Genomic DNA, 24,585 nt, shown 5'->3' with positions numbered 1-24,585 from the left:
GTCACAAAGTCAAAAAGGAAGATTATTAAGCTTTCCAGCTTCAAAGTGGACACTGCACAACTTCAAAAATGGCAAAATGGATGTGCTGCTCATATTACAGGGGATCTGTTATGGGTAATCAGTTCTTTCCTGGTGCAATAACACTATTTTGCACCTGGAGGGAATCATTGCATTTGATGTTTCACAAACAAATGCAATGGCTATTGCATGACTTGCTGAAATAGAGCCTGAGTGACTCGCTCTTGGGACATTTCTGCAGAAAGAAAGAGAGAACGTTGTCATCAACAGCCCAAAGCTCTAACCGCTGAGCCACCACTGCCCCAAGGAAAATTTACATATTTCTTATATTCATATATCTTACTTTTATTTGTTTTATACTTACTTATATAAGTGATTTTATTTACTATAAGTGTCTTATTCCATTGGCAGATAATTTTGCTTAAAGTAACATTATGTAGCATTTTTACCTTAAAATAACAGCTTTAATCAGTTGATGTTCAATGTCATTTTCAGTGAAGGTTCTGTGTCTCTGAGCTTGTCCAGAAATGCATGTGTGAAGCATGTCCTTTAGTGGTGACTCAATGTGCAAATTTTCCAGACTGCAGCAGGAGCCCAGAAGCAAGGAATTCCAATTCTCGCATAATGTTGCTTTAACTTAAGAAAGAATAAATAATTTAGCTTTTGTCAACAAATAATGCTTGACACAAGCAAAGTAATTGGCTATTGGAATGAGATATTATTACTTACATTAGTTAAAATAGCTTATAATATTTTTAGAACAATGTAAAAAGAGAAATATCAGACATTTAGACTACATTTTACACAGTATTTCACTTACTGAGATACTGGTATAGACTCAGCTATAGTATCAGGCCCATCCCATTAGAAAATACTGGGATATCAAACACAAAATAAATTCAAACTGCAAAAAAGTTCCTGACTCACACTATCCAACTGCACTAACGACAACATTTGCGTTTATGTGTGTGTATTTTTTTTTTCAAAACTTGCAGTATGTATGTCTTTTTGCCCTTTTAACTTGCTCCCGCTAGTAAAAACGGCATATACTGAATTTGTTACTGTAAATTAATAATTTTAAAAAACATCTAGTATCACCTTGCTCAAGCCTAAACCCTTTAATCCCATTCTTACTATTATATAATTTAGTAGATACTATAATACTGACATGTCAATTGTTCAGAACTGACGTGTGGCCCCACATACACACCCTTAGGTTTAGAGGGATTAATGAGCGGTCCTGACGGGCACAAGCAGAGATTAATCACCAGTCTGTTCGGGGGGCTTGTAGCAGATCCCAACAGATTTACCCATGACAAGAAAATCAGGGCTCAGATGCATGTAGTGTGCACTCAAAAGGAACCAGCTGCGCCTGGTAGATGCTTTAAAAGGCTGTGGCAGGCCTGCTCATGTTCTCACCTTCCTGGTGAGTGGCACCTCGATAGGCACGGGCACCACCTCAGCCAGCAGGCAGCCGTAGAAGGCCACCATGAAAGCGGCAGGGTCGTTGTTAGGGAACACCAGTGCCACCTGCTCACACGGAGATAAAAAAGAGAGGGAGAGAGAGTAAAGTGTCAGGGGCTGTACAAGCTCATCAGAAGTGATGATATGAGCTGGTGAGGAATGTAAATGAAATGTAAATGAAACATGCAGTTACTTATGCAATTCCATATAACTAGTATATATAAATGTACAGTAATACTCCAGACTTTCATGGGTTAATAAATACATTCATAAATTAATTTCTGCTATGTTTGTGAAAATATAGGCTTCCGTTGACTGTTCCTGTTGCTTACCCGGTCTCCTGGCCTGACCATGGGCTCCTGCTTGGTTCCCAGTTTGTGGAGGATGTTGTAGGCTACTTTGATGCTCCGCGACCACAGCTTCCCTGCCATGCAGATCAGACACATGCATTACATCCTGAACAAACCCCACACACCAGCGGCAGCCTGTGAGTGCTTTCTTTTTCTCCTTCTATTGTCAGAGGCCTCCTTTATGCTAAGCAGATTAAAATACCCTGAGAAGTCAGTACTTCCAACAGGAAACAGCAGCCTAAACTCCAGGAGAAAGGTCAAACATAAAACATACACCACCACGTACAAAGCTCCCAAAACTCTCACGTTCAAGAGATAAAGAGAGATAAAATGCCGAACATTTCAGTTGCCTCCTGATGAGGACAGCATTACGATTGATAGTTTCATAACAGAGCTCAGCGTGTCGGCAAAGTCATACACATTTATAACGTAATAAAGCGTATCACTCCAGGGTCCAGAAACTCTTAGAAAGTCATATATGTACAATAACGGTATAGAGAATACCATTTGGATCCAGAACTGAAGTCACATACACTGAAAACGCTATAAAGCATGTCACTTGGGTCCAGCTGAATTTCTGACCCCATGCTATCAGCCGTAAACTCCCACAGAGGACGTGAACAAAACCCTAGTGCGAAGCAAGCAGCGGGCGAGAGATATCAATCTCACTCTGCTCCTGCATTCGCTGTGAAGTTAATTACTCTTTTGATTTGGGTGAGGTTTTAACGAGCTGACGAGCTGCCTGAAATTCCCTCTAGGCTTCAGAGGAGGAGAGGCGGAGAGAGAGTGAGACAGAGAAAGAGAGAGTGAGGAGGAGTAAGGAGAAGGAAAGAAAAAACAGAGGAGACGAGAGGAGACGCCACAGAAACAAGCAGCCGGCTTTTCTATTTTCAGACAAAGCTTCGGCCCACACAGCCCGGCACACAGAGAGCACAGCGGGCCCATCCCGGATCAGCATGTGGGTGTGTGTGTGTTTGTGTGTGGAGGTGGAGGCTGGCTGCTGTGTGTCTGAGAGCCAGCACTGCACAGCTCCTGCTGACTCAACTCACAGCTCCACAGGCAGCCAGAGCGGGGTGGGGGGCTGGGTGGGTCATCCGGACAGTGGACCCAACCTGACCAGACAAGGGCGGAGTGGACAGGAAATGAGGGCATGGTAGAGCTGGGTGATATGAAGCAAACAGTTTGATACATATTCCAGCATTCCAAAAATCAAGAAGGAGGAGACAGACATTCCTTGAGAGCTTGTCCACATTTTTATGTCAAGCCAAGGGGAAAAAGTCAGAGTAAGGAATTGTTGGTTGATGCTGAAATCTTGTATTTGTCCCCGGATATCTGCCAATGCTGATACATTAACATCTTTAAAATGTAGAAAATGGGATTGAAATCTATGTGGATTAGCACTGACATTCATTTTTACAAGGTTACCAATGCTGTGCATGCCAGTTCCTGAGTGCTCCAACTGCCAAATGCTGCATTTCCACTGCTTTGGCACGTTGTCGAATCACAATGTATCCCATTTGTTTTGTCAGATGCAACCGGACGGTGCGTGATGGGTCTGGCACGTTGAAACCGGGAGATACGGTGCAGTGAAAATTTGAACCAAGACGAACTTTATGCAAATGAATATGGCCAGTGCGATGCATCCATCCAATCAGAATCTGGTGTTTGCTCAATTTAATGTGTAAAACGTTCCGTTGAAACATGAAGGAAAAGCTCCTTTATACAGTAAAAAAAAACTTCATGTCCTGTTCGTTATCTACCCTGCCAGATTACGGGGACTCGGGCCAACAGTGAACATATTTATACTCAACAGTCCCTCCATAGTTCAAAATACAGGCGGAAAAAAACATCTGGTTGGATGTAAATATTCTATGACACAGCCGACATTGAACACACACGCTAAATATCTCTGCCTCATCACCCCCGAAAACATACAATTTTAAACCTAAATCTATTCATATATATATATACAAATTTGGATTAATCAAAAATCAATGCATTTGTTAATCATAAATGAACTTAGCAGGACATGATTTCAATTTTTAAAAACTTGCCCACATGTGGCCAGCTAAAGAGCGGGGAATGCGTTTGCATCAGTTGGTGTACAGGAGATAGCTGTTGTCAGGACATTGCAAATTCAGTTCCCAGCAATGTAAGCATAATTTTGCCCACTCAGTTGAAGTAGATATGATGGCACCCCCACTCAATGTGATGCGAGTCAACATGGATTTTCGGATTTTCTGTTAGCTCATGCAACAAACTTAGCATCCTCCTCCAATGGTGTTGAGCTGTCCAGTGACATATTGTTATCAGCAGTTTGAAAAGATGCAGTGGTTGATTCCAGGTGACTTGAGGAAGCACTGCCTCCTAGTGATGGTAGCAGCATATAATAGGGAGAACTAGCCAGTGGGTGTGACTGACAATAGTTCATTTGGAAGGAATTAAGGGAAAGGGAATGAAATGAAGCATCACCTAAATATTCTGCTCTGTGGGAGTGCAATATTCACAATCATCATCTTCATTTTATAGATATGTATCATATCTATCATATATCATTTCATATCAAGCCATATTTGTGTAAAATCTGGTAATTATACTGTGCCACATAAGTCCACAAATCTCTTTCACTTTCAGTGACGGTTCAGTTTCACTCAGCTTGTCCAGAAAAACATGTCCTTTAGTTTTCGTTCAAAGTTCAAATTCTGCTTTCTGACTGTAGGGGGAGCACAGGAACAAGAAATGCCAACTGGCCATAGTGTTGCTTTAAAGCTAAAGCACCAGAGATGCCAGCACTGGTCTGCACCAGCACCTTGATATGTATTCACACACTCCAGGATAACTAAACAGTAAACAAATGGTTAATTAATAAACAGGTCAATAAGTGGCGTGAGTTGCAGCATGTGTACACACCTCGTAGCACCACTAGCGTTAACGGCAGGAGCGCGTTTCCTCCTGGCTTTAAAAGGCCGAGCTCGCCATGCTATTTAGCATGACTGCTTCATAAATTAGAAAAATAAATAAACTTCTAGAGTTTCCTTTCAACATTAATTCCAAGTTGTGTTCCAAGTTGTGGCAATATCTGCAAATGACCTGTCGCTTTATATTACTGGCTTTAAAACCAAAACAGGCCGAATAGGTTCCAGAGCGATTACAGCTAACTGAAGTCAAATTATGCTCTGTAAATAGGCTTGCCCTGAATGGCCGTTGGCAGACAGAGAAGGAGAGCGAGAGAATATCTGAGGTAAACCATTTGCGCTTTTCAACTCTTTTCAAAGACAAGTGTCCAAATATAGTGTTATATGGAAACCTACAGACAATCTCAAATGACAGTAGAAAAGTCAATAAAATAAACAAACAATAATGATATAATTGACCAGCTCTACAACACGGTGGAATAAAGACATCCTTTGCTGGCCCTTCAGAGGCGATTGTGTGTATGAGTGTATGTATGTGTATGACACAGTGAGAGAGAGAGAGAGAGAGAGAGAGAGAGAGATGAGGCTGCTCTCACTCCCCCAGAGGAACAGAGAAGAAAAATATTAACCACTACAGAGATGAGAGGAGAGAGCTGTTCACTACAAAAACACACACACATAAACACAAACACAGCAACTCAACACTGCAACCCCCCCACACACTCTCACCCGTGATACGCTGGAGGCAGGATCCTCGCTGAGAGAGCTCAGCTGACAGAGGGGCAAGCACCTCACCAGCACACACATATATTAACACACACATATCAATACAAACAAAAAACATACAATCTCCCTGCATCTTCCACCATCAGCAATTTACCAAGTCACACGAAGCCTGTATTCATCACTTGTGGTTAAATAAGCATTGAAAATGCATGAGAAGACTGTTCAAATGGTTTACATGGTATTTACATTTCTGTTATTCAAATATTTGCATTTTTAAACAAATAGTATTTGAATATCTCAATGGAGGTATTTTTTCTTAACAAACTTAAGCATAAGGGGTGAGCTATTAGTGATAATTCCGTTGATTCGGTAATGTATTGGTTTGACTGAAAGTCATCATATTTTCTTCTATCCTCTTGTGCTTTAATGTGGCCAATTGGCTTCATCTGCTCTAAAACATGCTGTTGCTGTCAAACAAAAAAACAGCAACTTTACAACTGTCAAATGTGAAAAGATTTTATTTAAAGTTACCTTGGCGCATTTCTACTGGCCCATTCATTGTGGCATACTACTGAGTAATGTGAAGTGAAGTGTGAAAAGACTTAGGGTCGAGTTACCGTAAGTGAGGACGTAGAGGGGCTTGCCATTGGTGTCCATGGTGGTGAGGCAAGGGGCTTTAGGGGAGATAGTGCCCCACCGTTGCAGTGCTGCCTCCAGGGACGGAGGCCAATTTGTCACCACGCCCAGCTGCTCCCCTCGCATGGTCAGCATTTGAGCCCCCTCCGGCCGAGGCTGGTTGGGGTCCGGCTGTTGGACTGCACATGAAAACAACGCCGGGCAAGCAGTGTAATTATGTGCTCAGAGATTCAATCAATCAGTTGCAAGCATGTTGGTGCCTGTGTGTTCAGAATGTAGTCAAAATGACATTTTAAGCAATTAACCAGTATCAAGTGATTATGTAAACTTAATGGTCTCATAACCTTAAGTGATATAGGTACATAAACCGCTATATCTGGCAAATACCCACTACAGATCACTAAAAACATTCGAAATGCAATGTAATATAATACTAATAGACCCTAGACCAGTACAGACTATATAAATTATTGATAAAAAGCCCTCTGCCTGCCAGACTTACTGCTGTAAAAGTATCAGGTAACCGCTGATTTATTATTATTCTTTTTAATATTTTCTATATCTAGAGGCCTGTGCTATACCAAGCGGCCTGTTGCAATTCTATTTTTTGTTAAACAGGCAAGCACACACAGACACAGATCCAGCGTGTGAACTGTTCTAAAGGCCTGTAACATTGTAGATATTCTGCAGAAGTTCCATGAGCGTACCTTCAAGGAGCTCCTCAAAGTCATCAACGAAAAACTCCCGGAGCGGAGGCCGTCTGGGCTGCTTCAGGGTGTTGACCAACTGCTGGATCTTAGCAGAGACTCGACTGCTGACCGGAACGCCTGCAGATTACACAGAAGTTAACATACATGTGCATACACTTGGATTTCGCAGAGAAAAGATCACCAAAAGTGTCTAGTAATATTGTGTAGGTTCCCCATATTTCTTAATGGGAATTATATCTGATGGTCATGGTGTTCATGGCATCACCTAACCCATGCGTTGATCACCAAAACATAACTGGCAAACACTTGCTGAACATCAGTCTTGGACACATCAAAGCAATTAATTTTGACTATCAGTGTATTTCGCACTGACACGACGTATAATTTAGTTACCATTATCACTCCAGTCCAATAACGTGCTCATGTACACTCGGAAACACACATATTCACAACAGAATTTCTATTTCTCTGAAGCTCTCTGAAATGGACATAGTTGCCAACACACAAACAGTAAGTTCTTATATATACATATAAAACATTATATATACATTATATAACTTTAGTATTTATATTACTACAATATTTTTCATTTAATAACTTTAGTTTTAATAACTTTAGCTTTTTCGAAGTGCCACTGATGCAACATCAACAGGCAACCAACGCCCCTGGAGGGAAGCACAGAATACCAGGCTCTGACGGACCGGCTAGCAGGCCAGTGCCACACTTGAGTGATGTGGGGGGAAAGCGCCATCTACCCAGTGCACTCTCTCGAGGCCCCGGATGCCAAAGGCTAGAAGTGTTATCGGGATACGAACCAGCGACCCTCTGATCATTGCACCAGGACAATTCTTTGTTTCAACATATTGATCTTTTTATTACTATTTTGTATTTATCATTGTTCTTATCAAGTCTATGTTATCAACAATGCTCAGTGACCTTGCAAATCAGGGTCATTCTCAATATACTACAAGCAGTGATGATGTTACAACTTAACACTTGCATTACAGTAAAATTCACTCTGGATAAGTGTAAATTTATTACAGTAACAGTCATGTATGATTGAGATGTGTCATGGCTATGTCATCCGAGTTTTACTTTTAAGCCTGTTTACACTCACCGCAACTCACATACGGCTTACTGTCTTAGCTTGTTTTAAAATTCAGGAAGGTTTCAGTTATTGTTATCTGTAATTCTGGCAAGTACTGTTGCTTAGCTGAAACTCACATTCACATAAACCAGATTTCCCTTTTGCACAGGCACTCGCGTTCATACACAGAATCATCTGAATGAACCCACGAACGAACGAACAAACAAACTCGCACACACATCCGCACGCGTAAACAAACAGAGCTGCTTGAGTTGAGGGAAGTCAGAACAAATTAGCTGGCTGGCTGGGTAGACCTGCTTTCTGCTCCAAACTCTTCCGTTTTCTTATTATCTAATGCCTGAATTTTCACGTCATTCCGAACAAATCTATTCCGCCAAGGTTATTGATTAATGCTTCAGACAAATGCAGTCAAATGCAGACGCCTGGGGACGTCCCTGGGGAGCAAATTAAACTGTCATAAAAGAGGCAGATCAATGCTCTCAATCATGGCCTAATCTCAGAGGATCCATCACTACAGATACCAGTGTGAGAGCTCACGCAGACAGAGCTGTCCATCAAGCATCCATGTTACCCTGCACGGCACCTGGAATGCACAGACTAATGAACGTATGAGGCATGTAGGGCATATATGAACATCCACAAGAACTTGAGCACAAGCACATGTTTTGGTAGCATGGTAGCTAATTGTTCTGTGCAGCTCCTTGTGATTGGGATTTTTTCAATCCATGTAACTGATGACCATCAGAAGCTGCAGATATTGACAGCTCTAAATTAGTATTTTATAATATTTAAATTAGTTCTTACTCTTGGGTCTTCTTACACTTTCAGTTAAATTTGTGTTTTTCAAGTAGAAGAGAATATATTTAATATGTATTAATGTTGTGTACCTCAATTTATGGAAAAAGCCCTTTAAAAGTTTTTATACTTTTTTGGCACTGATACAAAGAGAAAAACAGCACAAGTGCAGACCTGAACCTGACAACAGAGAATGCTAAAGCAAATGTAATTAAAGGTAATTTAATTAATTAATAATTAAATAAATATAATTATAATTAATTAATTAATATTCTGAGAGTGTAAGAATATATATATATATATAAGACTGCTATGCTAGTTGCTAGTTGTACTGTGTATAACTGCACTTCACTGCTAGTTGTACTGTGTATAACTGCACTTCACTCCTAGTTGTACTGTGTATAACTGCACGTCACTGTTAGTTGTACTGTGTATAACTGCACGTCACTGTTAGTTGTACTGTGTATAACTGCACGTAACTGCTAGTTGTACTGTGTATAACTGCACGTCACTGTTAGTTGTACTGTGTATAACTGCACGTCACTGCTAGTTGTACTGTGTATAACTGCACTTCACTGCTAGTTGTACTGTATATAACTGCACGTCACTCCTAGTTGTATTGTGTATAACTGCACGTCACTGCTAGTTGTACTGTGTATAACTGCACGTAACTGCTAGTTGTACTGTGTATAACTGCACTTCACTGCTAGTTGTACTGTGTATAACTGCACGTCACTGCTAGTTGTATTGTGTATAACTGCACGTCACTGCTAGTTGTACTGTGTATAACTGCACTTCACTGCTAGTTGTACTGTGTATAACTGCACGTAACTGCTAGTTGTATTGTGTATAACTGCACGTCACTGCTAGTTGTACTGTGTATAACTGCACGTCACTCCTAGTTGTATTGTGTATAACTGCACGTCACTGCTAGTTGTACTGTGTATAACCGCACTTCACTGCTAGTTGTATTGTGTATAACTGCACGTAACTGCTAGTTGTACTGTGTATAACTGCACTTCACTGCTAGTTGTATTGTGTATAACTGCACGTCACTGCTAGTTGTACTGTGTATAACTGCACTTCACTGCTAGTTGTACTGTGTATAACTGCACTTCACTGCTAGTTGTACTGTGTATAACTGCACATCACTGCTAGTTGTACTGTATATAACTGCACTTCACTCCTAGTTGTACTGTATATAACTACACGTCACTGCTAGTTGTACTGTGTATAACTTTGGATTTCACTGCTGGTTGTACTGTATATAATCGGTTGCAGATGTTTACACACACATACACACACACGTCCTCACCATCTCCGGTCTCCATGAGCTCAGCATTGCCGTATTTGGGCGTGGTCCGGGGCACAGTGGACACCTGCGGTCGCTCCACCTGGACTGGGTGCTCCGATGTGTAGGTGGTGACGTCCGGCGGGGCCGAGTGGTTCTCTGTATTTTGGAGGAAGCACAGGGGTCAGAGGTTAGAGGACAGGAAGAGAGAGATGAGACCCCGTATCGCCCCACCTCCCTCTGACAAAGGGCCCACAGACACTTGGCACATTGTTCAGTGGAGAGAGCGGAAAGAGGGGCTGAAAGAGGGGCTGGAGGAGGGAGGGGTGAGAGTGATTTCTTCAAAACATGCATATGTCTGAGGAGGAGATGGATGGAGAGGAGATGGAGGACACAGAGGAGAGCTTTTTTCCCCTCCTCTCCGTAATTACAGTCCCTTTTACTTCCACTCTGTTACTCCTCTGGGCTTTATTCTTTCACTCTCTCCTTCTCTCTCTCTCGCTGATTGTAAATCCTCAGCTGTCCGCGGCCTATTATTCACCACTCATTCCTCCCAGGTCTCACTGATACATTAAAGAGACTCCTCCAGAGTGGATGCTTCTATCATATCAGTTCCTACGGCCCCCGGACGACGCGGTTATGATGCCGACACCGTCTGCAGGTGAATCAGAGGCCATCAATCTGACGCATTTCTTCTATTCTTTTCATGAAACTAACGTTTGGATGGTCACGCCGTGGGCTCTCTGCGAGCTCGTAAACTGTCATTGGTTGTCCAACATTACGTGCGCTCCATTACGCCCCAATCGAGCGGCTAGGTGAGAAGAGTGCGGCCGGTGTGCAATTTTGGCTTTCGGAAAGAAAGAGAGAGAGAGAGGGAGAGAGTGGGAGAGAAAGAGGCACGGGGGTAGAATGCCAATGAGGCCTCAGCTCTAGCCGCGTCACCTCCGCAATAAAACATCAAGATGGCCCTGAGCGGCGCATCTGCCAAGCTCAATGACAAATAGAGGGAGCCGTTTCGATTTAACTTGCCCGTCCTCTGGTTTCGTTACAAAGAAAAGCACTTAAATCATGTTACGTCTTGTTTAATACGTTGACATCATAACTTAATAAAGAGGCTTATTCCGATGTTGCATTCGGCAGAGCGGAGAATCACTCAGGTAACGCGTTTTAGAGAATTCATAGCCGGAGAGAAGCGCAGCCTGATTCGATCAATGGTTGCGTAATTTCGTTCAGCAGTTCTGCAGCAGCATTTCTCTATTTGGATTAAATCTTTGATAAAAATGCATGTATTAGTCATACAGCTGAGACGAGTGAGTCAGGGCTGCTGTCGGTGGCTGGCTGTGGGCAGCGGGTGAGAGAGACAGTGCAAGAGAAGAAGAGAGCGAGAGAGAGAGAGAGACTCAGATGCAGACAGCGCGACAGAGTTTGTGTTTAAATGAGGAAGACTGTGAGACATTGAGGTCTTCACTGAAAGTGTGACTGAGGTAGTGCGCGGGCCATAGGCTACGTCCACACACACACACACAGACACACACATACACACACTCAAACACATATACCCAGGGACCACGACCACTAGCAGAGCTCCTATTGTTCCTGCTACCTGACGTAACACTTCGTAACACACGTTGTAAGCCCTACATTAGCCTCCGATTATCTCGCCACCCTTTTTCTTCCTTTACCAGTAACCTTACCTGTACTCCCACCAGGGATGGGCTTTTGAACCATTTTGGCAGTTTAATATTGTAACATATACAAATAAATATATCAGCCATTACATTCATATGTGAATTAATATCTTTAGCTAGTTTGAATAGACTAGGATCCAAAGATATATCTAAGCTTAGATACTACTAAATATAAAAGTCAGTATGGATCCCACAGTACTCCACATACACTACACTTTGCCCAAGTACTTTTAGAAGAGGTGGGTCTTCAGTCTGTGTTTGAAGACAGCAGGCCGTTCAGACACCCAGGGGAAGTTTCATCCACCACTTTAGTGCCAGGACAGAAAAAAGTCTGGACGCTTGTCTTCCGTGGATCTTAAGGGATGGCGGGTCAAGCCAAGCCGTACTTGAAGCACCAAAGGCTCTTGGTACAGGATCAGCTTTTGACCACTGGCATCAAATACGGAGGGGCTGGTCCATTCTTGGCTTTGTAGGCCAGAGTCAGGGTTTTGAATCTGATGTGGGACGCAGCTACAGGAAGCCAGTGAAGAGAACCCAGCAGCAGAGCTACATGGCTAAACTTAGAATTGTTAAAGACATCCTGTGCTGTTGCATTCGGGATCAATTGCAAGGGCCTAATGGTGTGCAAGGGAAGACCAGCCAGAAGGAAGCTGCAGAAGTCAAGTCTTGAAATGACTAGGGACTGAACAATGAGGCATACAGTAATTAAGTGGATATAATGATTATGGCTTAGCATTCTCAATCTCTAAATTTAATTAAAGCTCTAAATTAAAAAGTACTTTGATCTTATTTTGAATATATTATTTATCTATTTTGAATATATATACCATTAAACATAAGTGTTTAGTAGTCTAGCTACTGGATACTGCAACCAGCCAGCAGACTTGTGATTCTTTCACCTTAGAGAGACAATATAAGCTTCCAGAGGGATATAAGCTTCCATTGCCTTCAGATCAAACGTCTTTAAGATCCTGATAAACCTACTGTACATTCAGATAGGTGTCCAAACATTTTGGATTGGTACTGTATATAAGCTAGCCTGATTAGTGTCTCTGAAGGCCCTGGATCGGCACTGCTCCTACCAATCTACCCTACATCTACCCTCCCCCTTCCCCCACTCCTAACCCCAACCCGTCCCATCTATCAGGCGTGAGTGTCAGAGGAAACACCAAACAGCCTCTTTGCTTACGTAACGTCACTGAAAATAGCCCGGCGACCGCTCACACTCGCTCACTCACACTTTCTTTCTCACTGACGCAGGCGTTAATGAGTTCCCACCAAGCCCAGAGGAGTTTGCAGGGGGCGAGAAGGACAGCAAAAGAGTTTCGACTTGGAAATCATATGGCACCAATGCCTGGGAGAGGAATCAGCGGGTCTAGTCTGTGTCAGTCAAAGGCCTTATTACCAGGGCTCAAACTGCAGGCCTGTTACAGAGACTCTCTAGCGTGATACGGCATCAATCAACCCAAAAATGTCTTTGATTGCTGACTTGATGCCTGCAGTTTGAGCCTCCAACACTACAACCAACTAAATTAAACATCTCTTATAATAAATCAGATTTAAATTTCTTTCAAGCACAACATATTGTCACTGTCATATTAACACCTTTCAACTACATTTTGACAGTTTGGACACTGCGGTAGAAGGCCAGACCTCTCTCTGAAAAGTGAAGCTAAGAATAAGAAATCTGACTGAGTTAAAGGATGGTGACAAGGTGGTGGTGAGTTTGCGAATACTTAAATGTGAAGAAAAGAAAGGGTAGAGATAAAATTTATAATAAATTAGACTGACAGAAGGAGGAGCTTCAGGCATGTTCCTCCTTTAAAAATTCAGTTATTTCATAACTCCACTTCGAGACGCATGGACAGAATTAAAAAAGCTATTTTTTTTGTATGCATTTTTAAGTGCATCATTAAATGGCTAAGATGTGAATAAACTTCTTCTGATGGCTATAATTCAAAAGGCTACGTTCCACTAAGTTCTACCAAGTTTAAATTGCTCAGAATGGTGGCCAGCCTGAAGCATTAAATGCCCCTCAAACTTACAATTGCATACAAATGCAAATATTCTAAAGGAAAAATTTTTTTTTATATATACAGTGAGTCCAAGAAGTATTTGATCCCTTGCTGATTTTCTTCGTTGGCCCACTAATAAAGACATGATCATTCTATACTTTTAATGGTAGATGTATTCTTACATGGAGAGACAGAATATTAAAAAGAAAATCCAGAAAATAAATCTAAGGAATATATATTAATTGATTTGTATTTCATGGAGTGAAATAAGTATTTGATCCCTTAGTATTCATTAGCAGTTCTGGCTTTTACAGACCAGTTAGACACTCCCAATCAACTTGTTACCTGACCTGAAGCCACCTGTTCTCACTAATCACTTGTGTGAAAAACACCTGTCCACAGAATCAGACAGATCACACAGATTTCAAGTCTCCAACATGGGTAAAACCAAAGAGCTGTCACAGGACCTCAGAGTCAGAATTGTTGACCTTCACAAAGCTGGAATGGGCTACAAAAAGATTAGTAAGGTGTTGGATGTGAAAGTAACAACTATTGGTGCAATTATCAGAAAGTTTAAAGAGTATAACATGACAATCAACAGACCTCGGCCCGGTGCTCCAAAGAAGATTTCGCCTCGTGGGGTGGCAATGATGCTGAGAACAGTCAGAAATCGTCCTGCAACCACTCGGCAGGAGTTAGCAAATGACCTGAAGGCAGCTGGGACCACAGTTTGCAAGGAAACAATTGGCAACACTTTGCGCAACAATGGATTCACATCCTGCAGTGCCCGAAAGGTACCCCTGCTGAAGAGAGCACATGTGGAGGCGCGCCTCAAGTATGCCAATGATCATTTGAAAGATGAACCAAGTTATTGGGAGAAGGTTTTGTGGTCAGACGAGACCAAAATTGAACTTTTTGGCCTCAACTCCACCCGCCATGTGTGGAGGAAGAAAAATGCTGCCTATGACCCCAAGAACACTGTGCCCACCGTCAAGCATGGAGGTGGAAGCATAATGTTTTAGGGTACAGGGCTACTTCACCGCATCACTGGGAAGATGGATGGAGCCATGTACCGCACAATCCTGAGGGACAACCTCCTCCCCTCTGCCAGGGATCTGAAAATGGGCCGTGGTTGGGTCTTCCAACATGATAACGACCCTAAACATACAGCAAAGGCAACAAAGGATTGGCTCAAGAAAAATCACATTAAGGTCATGGAGTGGCCCAGCCAGTCGCCAGACCTCAATCCGATCGAAAATCTATGGAGGGAGCTGAAGGTCAGAGTTGCCAAGCGACAGCCCACCAACCTTCATGATTTAGAGAGGATCTGCAAAGAAGAGTGGGCCAAAATTCCCCCTGGTGTGTGTGCTAAACTTGTGGTTAACTACAACAAACGTCTCACCGCTGTGCTTGCAAACAAAGGCTTTGCCACTAAGTATTGAGTGTGTTTGGCAAGAGGGATCAAATACTTATTTTCCTCATTGAAATACAAATTAATTAAAATATATTCTTTAAAATTATATTCTGGATTTTTGTCTTGATATTCTGTCTCTCCATGTTAGAATATATCTACCATTAAAAGTGCAGAAGGATAGTGTCTTTATTAGTGGGCAAACAAAGAAAATCAGCAAGGGATCAAATACTTCTTGGACTCACTGTATATGTTTTATATAATTCATATATATATATATATATATATATATATATATATATATATATATATATATATATATATATATATATATATATATATGTTTCATATATATGTTTCATATATGAAATGGATTCAATATGTTTTGGCTCATACTGTGTTTAGTTTTGAGCCCATTTTTTCACATTTACCACTAGTTTACCATCACATCAACATGTAGGTTCAGCAGTCATTCCTGTAGAGTAAATAAAATACACTTGTACATTTGTATTGTAGACTGTGTAGACACAGTGATTCCTGGTTCTTATCACCTACCACTGCTGTAAAGAAATTACAGAAAGAATTATGCAATATTAAGAAACTGCTGAAATTCCTCTTTAACATCAAGAGCATTAAGAGCACATGTTGTAAAATCACAGGGTTTTGCTACACTCTTAAACATAAAGGTACTTTAAATGGTTCTTTGAGCAATGTCATAAAACCTTCTAAAGGTCTGAGACCCTTTTAAAGGTTTGAGAACCTTCACTTGATGAAAAGGTTTTTTTTCCCAACTGAAAGTTTGTTCACACACACACACACACAGGTCTCTGTGACCTATATATAAAATCATGGGGCCTCATTTACCAATATTTTCATAACAATTTCCTTAAATTTGTTCTTGAGAAAGGTCCTAAGAAAAGGTCTCCATCAGATTTATGATGGGTTTTTAAAGCGTGGAATTGTTCACAGCTCTGCTCTGATAATGATGGATCCCATTGTCCGCGTAAATTGAAGAAATCCCAAATAAGAAAACATTGGTAAATGTCAGAATCCTCATGAAAACGGATAAGTAGTTTTAGGAAGAAGCTGTTCAATGTTCTCCCACGGCATCGCTCTAAAACCACTGGACGTGCCGTTCCTTTAAATAGTGTATGACAGTGACAACACATTGCTGTAAGGAAAGATCTCATTTATAAGTACATCACAACATTTAACAGTCAACATAACTCATCACACTAAGGTCAGCATGCATGTGGAAATGGGGACACACAACACAAGCAGCAATTTAGGAAAGTAATGAAACACCAGACCAACAATTATACATATATACACAGGGCCAGAAAAGAACATTAAAAACACACACACACACACACATAAACACAGACGCAGACAGCATGGACGGAGCATCTAAAAGCAGACTGAATAGAAGCCCCATTACCACAGAATAAATAGAATCAAGCACGCTGGACTTTGTGTACCCACCACAAAACCACAGAAAGTCCAGAAAACACAAAGAGCGTCGCTCTTGTCACACTTTGTATCTTGGGATAACAACAGCAGATACAGAAGCGCAGGGCCATCGGGGGGACATCTCTAAAGTCCTTACAAACACAGAACAGCTGATGGTCAGACACACCATCAGCACATGAAGCAGCTCCTTCACACACACACACACACACACACACACAACCACGCACACCATATACACACCACACACACAAACTAAACAGCCCGTAGTCCTGTGCAGACACGGAGAACCACGCACAGGACACAGTGATGCCGAGGCGGTCTGGATGAAGAGGGATGAAGAAGGTGGAGTGGGGCAGAGTGTGTGTTGAGGGGGAGGAATTTATACTGACCATCCGACTCCAAGGGGGGTGGCCAGAGGAGGTCAGATCCGAACTCACAGGAGCGACGCAGCGAGTTGCCGTTCTCAGCTACGCCGAGCATAGTTTTCCGCTTCAACGAGAGGTGAGCAATCGGCCCTGGATGTGGAAGGAGGAGGAGGAGGAAGGGGAATAGGGAGAGAACCAGAACCTTAAAAGCTGACGACGGGTCAACCGGCCACAGGCATGGAGGGGCAAGTAGGGGAGGCGAATGACTGGAGCATGGGCGCTGCCATGTTCCCCACGGAGCACAGCATGGTCCAGCATGGCTCACATGAAGGGGTTGGGGGAGCAGGGGGGGAGCTGGGAGGTTATGATTCAGGCTGCCTACACAAGCTGTACTGTGTACACACACCCCTCCCTTCACACTCCCATGATCCATCAAACAGAAAGGATAGCTCATGGATCACAAAACAGGCACCAATCTAGCTTACCTTTGTGGAAAACCTATTATTCATCCTAACCATAAAAACGCTGCTGCATGAACATGAGCCTCTCAAGCATTTACAGGTCTGTAATCAGTGAAATGAAAAGAGACACGATTGTGATCTTAGCTATGCTGATAGTGGTCTTCTGGTTCCACTTTTTGCCAAACAGTAAAACTTAATACACTTTTAGGAAACATTTGAAAACACTGCTTAATTTGGCTTTAATTTACTTAAATTATTGCCTTAATAAATGCTCTTAATTTTCAATTACATTTATATTTTTAATTGTGTTGTCCCTGTTACGAAACAATATCAGTCTTCAGTCTATATGTAAAAATAACAAGCCTCCTGGGGATGCAGAGCGAACACCACTAACCACATACACACTGAAAGTCCTTCACACAGTGGAAGATCAAAGCGGAGATCAATCATCCCCTTTTTTTTCTTTTTTGCTGATCTGAAAAATGATCCATGACACAGAAAACGTGTGTTCTGTGATCCGTTACGGGTTACTCGACGCTAATTGCTGTTTTTCCCCCCAAAGACTGCATAATTCCAGCCAGAGAGTTTAGAAGAGGAAGTTAATGGACTTAAGGGTTTCCGAACACATTTCACAGCTCCGGTGTGGGAGCAGTTTGGCTTTGAGAAGTATGAGCAAGTAGAGACCATTAACATGAACCAGCTTGTGTGTTATTTTATTAATTAAAGTATAAATTACAATAATATTGTTTATCCCAATTATTTTTTGGACAATTGACAGGCCTATACGCCATTCACAGCTGATGGTGGAATATCCAGTTCACCAATTGACTTGTTGCAATGGTGGCATCCTTTTCCAGCACCACGCTGGAAATCAGTGAGCTCCTCAGAACGACCCATTCTTTCACTAATGTGTGTAAAGGCAGACTGCATGGCCAGGTGCTTGATTTTATACACCTGTATCAATAGGACTAAATGAAACATCTGAACACAATGATTAAGAGGTGATTATGTGTCCCAATACTTTTGTCCATTTAGTGTATTTCTGAATGAAAGGTGGGAAATCATTGTGTGTGGGAATTAATTGGACAGGTTTTGGACTGGAAGTTGGTGTTCTGAATCTGCAGTCAATCATGGAGGACTCCTGAAACCCCATATTAGAGAAGAGGGACAAAATCCTGGTTAAACAGGAGGCATAGAAAAAGGAGGAGGAGGGAGATTCTCCTGCTCACGCAAAATCAGTGGCCAATCCTGTGATATCAGCTAACGGATGCCTGCTCCGGCTAGCGTTATGTTGATTAATGGGAAAGAGGGAGGGCCATCCTACCCACCCAGAGCAGGCACAGCCAATTACGTTCTCTTGGACTCTGGGTCATGGATGACCTTGTGATATCTTGATAAGAGGGTCAACACATAGACAGTAGTGCCACTCAGAAGCCCTGTAGCGCATATTTTTAAATGAAAAAAAAAAGATCTAACAATGCATAAGGATACTCTTCACACCTCAGTCACTTCTGTTATTCTGACTAAGCAAATGTTTATGACACCTTTATTTAGAAAGAAATAAAAATAATACAATAATATACACCCAGTAACACTCCACCACAACGAGAGCTATGGCTAAGGCAGTATTGTGGTTCTACAACTCTGCCAGCATTATCATCATTTTAGCTTGATCTCTATGTTGTTATACAGTGCTCTAGACGTTAGCTATAACAACACAAGGGGGCCTACATGATGAGCTTAACGCTGCACTGATTTGAGTTTAATCAAACCAAAGTAGTTTAACTGTTACAGAATTGTAGGAGCAGCATAAATGCTCTCCCAAAATAAGTGCTGCAAAATGATAACAGATCTCTTCTAATCAAAGCCAGCTGAGAAGGCAACTGTGACCAGCACTGAGGATGGCCAGCATTCAAATGTGGAAGAGGTGGTGGGCCAATGCCTGACCCCACCTACCAAAAATGCATTCCATGCTCTATGGTAGCTGGTATGACACTGAAGTGATGCAGATCCTGAACTAGGTCTGGACAATAAGGCAATGAAGATGGCTGCTACAGATATGCCCCATGTAGTATTGTGCAAAAGTTGAGAACATCTTTAATTTAATTTATTTTTAGTCAAAACAGCTATGAAGCTATATGCAATACTTCAAAGGTGATGATTGTCTATTTTTAACAGATTCATGGACTTTCAGTGATTTTTTTTAACTGTTCTGTTTCTGGCACAGAATGAGTGTATAACATACATCTTTAATAGAAAAAACAAGAAGGCAGTGCACAGGTTTTCATTTAAATTTCATTACTTTTTTGCATAATGCTTTGCATATTTTTTGCTGAGAAGGATAACTTTAGATTTCAAGCCATGAATGTTTCTTAGAGCAATTTCTAAACAAGTGCAAACTGCAATATCATCAGTTCAAAAAGTTATAGCTAAGAACAAGTTATTGGGGGATTCTGGTAGCCACAGGTTTAGAAGAAGACCCAAACTGCCACAGCTGAGAGGAAATCAGTTCAAATGGTAAGAAACAACCCAAGCCCCTGCTCCAGAACTGATGCCTTCAGTCTCAGCTAAAGTCGAGAAAAAGTAATGGGCCGAGAAGATGAAAGAAAAAATATTGATTAGTTTGGCATCAATGACCAGAGGTATGTCTGGAGGAGCAGAGGTGAGGCATTCAACCCCAAAAACATAGTATCAACTGTTTAGCATGGGAGTGGTAGCATCACACTCTGGGGCTGTTTTTTTTCTGCCAACAGGAACTGGTAGATTGCACAACGTAGATGGAATAACAAAGAACGAGGACTACCTCAGAATTCTTCAGCATAACCCCAAACCTCAAATCAGTGGCTGGACGGCTGAAACCTGGACACAACTGGGTGTTCCAACAGGACAATGACCCCAAACACATATCAAAGGTAGTTGCAGAATAAAAAAAGCAGGCTAACATTAATCTTTAGAAAAAAGGTCTTTCCAAAGACCTGTCCTCCACCCTATGGAAAATATGTGGACTTTGTTTAGAAGGAAATCAACTAACTGAACTAAACCCTAATTCTCCCTGCTTTGATAAGACAAATGGTCAGATTTTCAACCAGAATCCTGTCAGAATCTTTTTGATGGTTGATGAACAAATGTGTCTAGTCAAAGTACAACCTCATGAGGGACCTTTAACTAATATTAGGTGTGCTGTATGTATATTTGTCCATATATGTCCATTGTAATTTCGTTTACTGCATTTTATAACTTACGGCAGGATGTTCATGTTCAGACTAGTCTACATTGTTCCATTATTACCATTCAATTCCTTTTAATTCCAACACTCGACAAAGCAGAGCAGGCTGCTGGTCCCTGCAAGCTAAAGGTTGTGTTTTGCTGAAACAGATGAAAGTCGCTATAGTGCTCACATAACATACTTTATAACAATATCATGATAATACCATAATTGCGTCTAATATTGCCAATGGAATGTGCCTGCCTTTATGCCACCTCCATGATCGTCCAAAATAGCCACAAGCTAAAAGTTCTGGAAGCGTTCCAGATACCGCAAGCCCTCCTGTTCTCTTTGTCCGGTTGTCTGCTTTTAGATAGTGCCACAACATAATCATGTGAGGGGGACAAAGATAGGAAAGAGAGAGAGGGAGAAAGAGAAAGAGAGAGAGAGAGAGAGAGAAAGAGAGAGAGAGAGAGAGAGAATAAAAGTGGAGAGATGAGGAGAAAACACAAAACAGACAGAGGCAATGGAGTGAGAAGAAAGAAGATGAAGGAGAAAATGAAAAACTGAAGGAGAGAATCAGAGCAGAGAAAAAAGGAAAGAAGGAATGTAACAAAATGAGGACGAGGGTGCAGGACGGAGGGAAAGAGCTGTTTTTTCAGTCTAGACTTTAAACTTCACCGTGGGGAGCTCTCCCACCTGATACGGCTAATAATGCAGTCCAAGACGGGCAAGAGGGGCTCAATGAACCTCAAAAAAGCCTTTCCCATTTTTCACTCTTTGGGTGTGGGGGTGGGAGAACAGGCAGTAAATGTCTTTCCTTTTCCTACTGTGCCTTGTGTTTACATTTAAAACGAGCTGCCTGGATTGATTCAACATCTGCGCAGCACACGCTGGCTGTGTTCGTGGTGGAGTCTAACAGAGTGTATTTTTCTTCCTGTGCTTCTAGCAGTGTGCCTCACACCTAATGACAAACAGGTAGCGTTTGAAAATGGACAGAAAGTATGCTGCATACAGTGCTGTGCAAAATTCAGAAACCACCCTTCAGTTTGAAAATTGCAGTAAAAACAGCCATTAAGTACAGTAAGTTACAGGGGGGAAAGCATGGAACATAAGAAAAACAGAAAATAACAGAAGCCTCAACAACTGAATCTAATTTCAGGAGTTTCAGTGTTTACAGAGTCCATCTTTTACCTACATTACAGCTTCCATTCTTTTCAGGAGACTCTGCTGAAATCTGCAGGGAGGTCCTTCTGCACCTCCAAATGCCAATCTTAGAAGCTAAAGTCTTCTCTAGCCAGCTTCTCACCATCCAACTAATTTCAAACACATTCAGTGATGTGGAGGCCAGGACTATGGGGTGTTCAGTCCATTGTTCTGAAAACATCTGTACTTTCAGTTGTTCTTTTAAAATGTGGAGCTTCTTGATTTAGACCCACAGTGTTGAGTCATTTTCTCATTTTCTCATTTTTTCTGTATGTTTGAAACACTTTTAAACTACCAGTCACTTTTGTCTTTCCACTTCATTAGGTAAGGATTGTCTTATATCTAACCCCCTCAGAAATACCTCCTGACAATGAATAGCTTGTACTTAATGGTTGTTTTGACAAAAAAAAAAAAGAATAATAATAAATTAAGGTTGGTCTCAATACTTGATACTACATTGGGGAAAGCTGTACAGGCAGCCCTCTTCATGCCTGTTCAAAACGTTTGAAGCAAACTTCAGATACCAAAGCAATCTTGGTTGACGGGCTACGTTTGAGGTAAGGGAAATTACATAAATTAGCTTCTTTGCCAAAAAAAGCCTTCAGAAAGAGAGCTAAAGTACAAAAAGCAGATGCTGACATCAATAAGCATAAGGAAATAAAGCAGGTAAATCGCACCAAGCGTGGGTAAGCTGGAGGCACGCAGACGTACAGGAAAGCAAATAGGAAGCAAAGGAAAAGGACGGGAAGCTGACAGCAGACAGAGGCAGACGTAGACAGTTTAAAGGCAGCAGAAGGAGTTAAGGCGGCATAAAGCAGCAGGAGAGCAGGAGAAGGTGGAGGAGGATGAGGAAGAGGAAGGAAGTGGTGCTGGAGCTACCTGACTTGCTGACATGTGTCTGGGCAAGGACATCGGCCAGGCGTCCCGCTGCCCCGCTGCCGCCGCTCTGCGTGCTGGAGGATGAGGAGGAGGTGGTGGAGCCCTGGTGGATGGCGCGGCTGATCCAGTGGTCCATGCTGACGCTGCCCTGGCTGGACGTGGGCGTCCCCTCGCCCTGGCCGCCCTCCTCATCCGAGCCGGACGACGTGTCTGTCAGGGGGGGCAGGATGGACGAGAGCGGGGAGAGGCCTAGTGAGAGTCACTCACACCCACTCGACGCTCAGCCCAGACGGTGGATTAAATGTACATGTAAAGCATACGCTGCCGTCAAAAAGTCTTGGGACAAATTACTTTGTTTTTGTGATTGACTACTTTATGTTTTGAGACTATTTCGGCAATCCTGCTCGAGTCTCTGTGGCATATACACCATGAGACACCTTCTTCTAGTTTCATTTAATTACTTCTTACTCTAAGTTACCTGAAATAAGCAGAGAAATTCTGCCAAGAGTTCAGAAAAAAGGTTTCTGGACTTTCAATAGAAGAAGAGGTTATTTCAATTAGATTTTCCCAATTTTCCCATTGCCCAATTCCCACCCAGTAGCTTGGTCTCACACAATGCTACAAGCACTTGGAAATTGAGGAGTTGCAGTTACTGCAAGACATGTTAAGCCAGCCAACCGCATCTTTACAAACAGTTGTTAATTATATATATTTATCTATAAGATATTATATATATATGCTAATATACTAAGTTAGCTGGCATTATGCTGAGTGATTGTGGGAAAGAGAGGGCCAAATTGTGATGTCTTGTACTCCCAGCCACATGATGATGATTGGGTCCCCACTTAGACAGTTGCACCATTTGGGAGTCTCAGAAAATTTTAATGTTTTTGACTATAAAACAAATACAAAGCCAAAAGGGCAGAGCTGGGCCTATCAATGCAAGAATAAAAGTCAATTGGATGTAAATATTGCTCATTACATATCTACAGGTTTTATGTTTTGCCGACTACCAAGTTACTGTTAAAAGCACGTTTTGTAAAATCTTCCTATCCCAACAGTTTGATATGTTATATAACTGTAAACTGAGCAAGAAAACGATCATCAGTTTAAGAAGACTTTGAAAAATTTAGACCGCCCCATAATTTTGACAAGCAGTGTATGTCTCTGAGGTGAGGGTGGGAGATGAGGCTCACCTGGAGGGGTGTAGGCATCCATGGAGGTCTGGACCACCAGAGAGCGACGTTTTGACGGCATGGGGACAGCCACTTTCCTCTCCTTGTGTTTGGCGAGGGCCGCTTGTACCGCTTCTGTGTGCACGTCTGCGGGACAGCGAGTCAGAGCAGAGTGAGAACAGAGAAACAAAGAAGCGGGTCCACAAACAACTTCATTAGGTGCTTACAATGGCTGTGGACTGAAAACCAACAGCTGAAACACACTGTGACATGAGCAGAGTGACGGAGGGGCCGTCACAGAAGCCAAGGCACCACCTCCAGCCCTTATGTGCACTAGGCTTACTGAGTCATCTTACTGTGTAGTGCAAGAGAGAGTGAGAGAGAGAATGGAGAGAGAATCTGTGTGTTTGTGTGTGTGTGTGTGCGTGTGTGTGTGTGTGTGCGTGTTTAAAAGCTGACAGCATAGCTGACAGTACCCTGCACCCACTACCATGTTCACAGGGAAAAGAAATTAAAGGATGGCACTGTTCCTCAAACGGACACAGACATGGCCTCTAATGATCCAGCTCTACAGAAGTATTTGTTTACTTTATGCCAGCTAATTAAATAAGACATTTTTTGATTGTATTTTGTTTGAATTTTTGAAATCTGTAGTTTCTGTTAAAAACAACATTTCTCTGCATGAAAATACATATAA

The 24,585-nt window shown here is 42.1% G+C and overlaps 1 protein-coding gene across 10 annotated transcripts in view; it reads right to left on the bottom strand.

The window, feature by feature from the left end:
* The window catches only part of dip2ca (disco-interacting protein 2 homolog Ca), a 149,018-nt gene that overhangs the window by 47,517 nt on the left and 76,916 nt on the right, over window positions 1–24,585 (bottom strand). For 5 of the 10 annotated variants that reach the window (XM_072690605.1, XM_072690620.1, XM_072690613.1 and 2 more), the window contains 8 exons: window positions 23,910–24,035; window positions 22,714–22,962; window positions 16,987–17,112; window positions 10,038–10,172; window positions 6,817–6,936; window positions 6,091–6,288; window positions 1,815–1,906; window positions 1,438–1,548 (listed from right to left, as the gene is read on the bottom strand). In XM_072690605.1, the coding sequence (XP_072546706.1) occupies window positions 1,438–1,548; window positions 1,815–1,906; window positions 6,091–6,288; window positions 6,817–6,936; window positions 10,038–10,172; window positions 16,987–17,112; window positions 22,714–22,962; window positions 23,910–24,035 (1,157 nt within the window). The remainder of the gene's footprint in view (window positions 1–1,437; window positions 1,549–1,814; window positions 1,907–6,090; window positions 6,289–6,816; window positions 6,937–10,037; window positions 10,173–16,986; window positions 17,113–22,713; window positions 22,963–23,909; window positions 24,036–24,585) is intronic. The other 5 variants (XM_072690630.1, XM_072690642.1, XM_072690659.1 and 2 more) reach the window with 2 other exon arrangements.

Source organism: Salminus brasiliensis, chromosome 1, assembly GCF_030463535.1.
Source record: "Salminus brasiliensis chromosome 1, fSalBra1.hap2, whole genome shotgun sequence".
NCBI lineage: Eukaryota > Metazoa > Chordata > Actinopteri > Characiformes > Bryconidae > Salminus > Salminus brasiliensis.
This window is presented reverse-complemented; position numbering and strand designations above follow the sequence as displayed.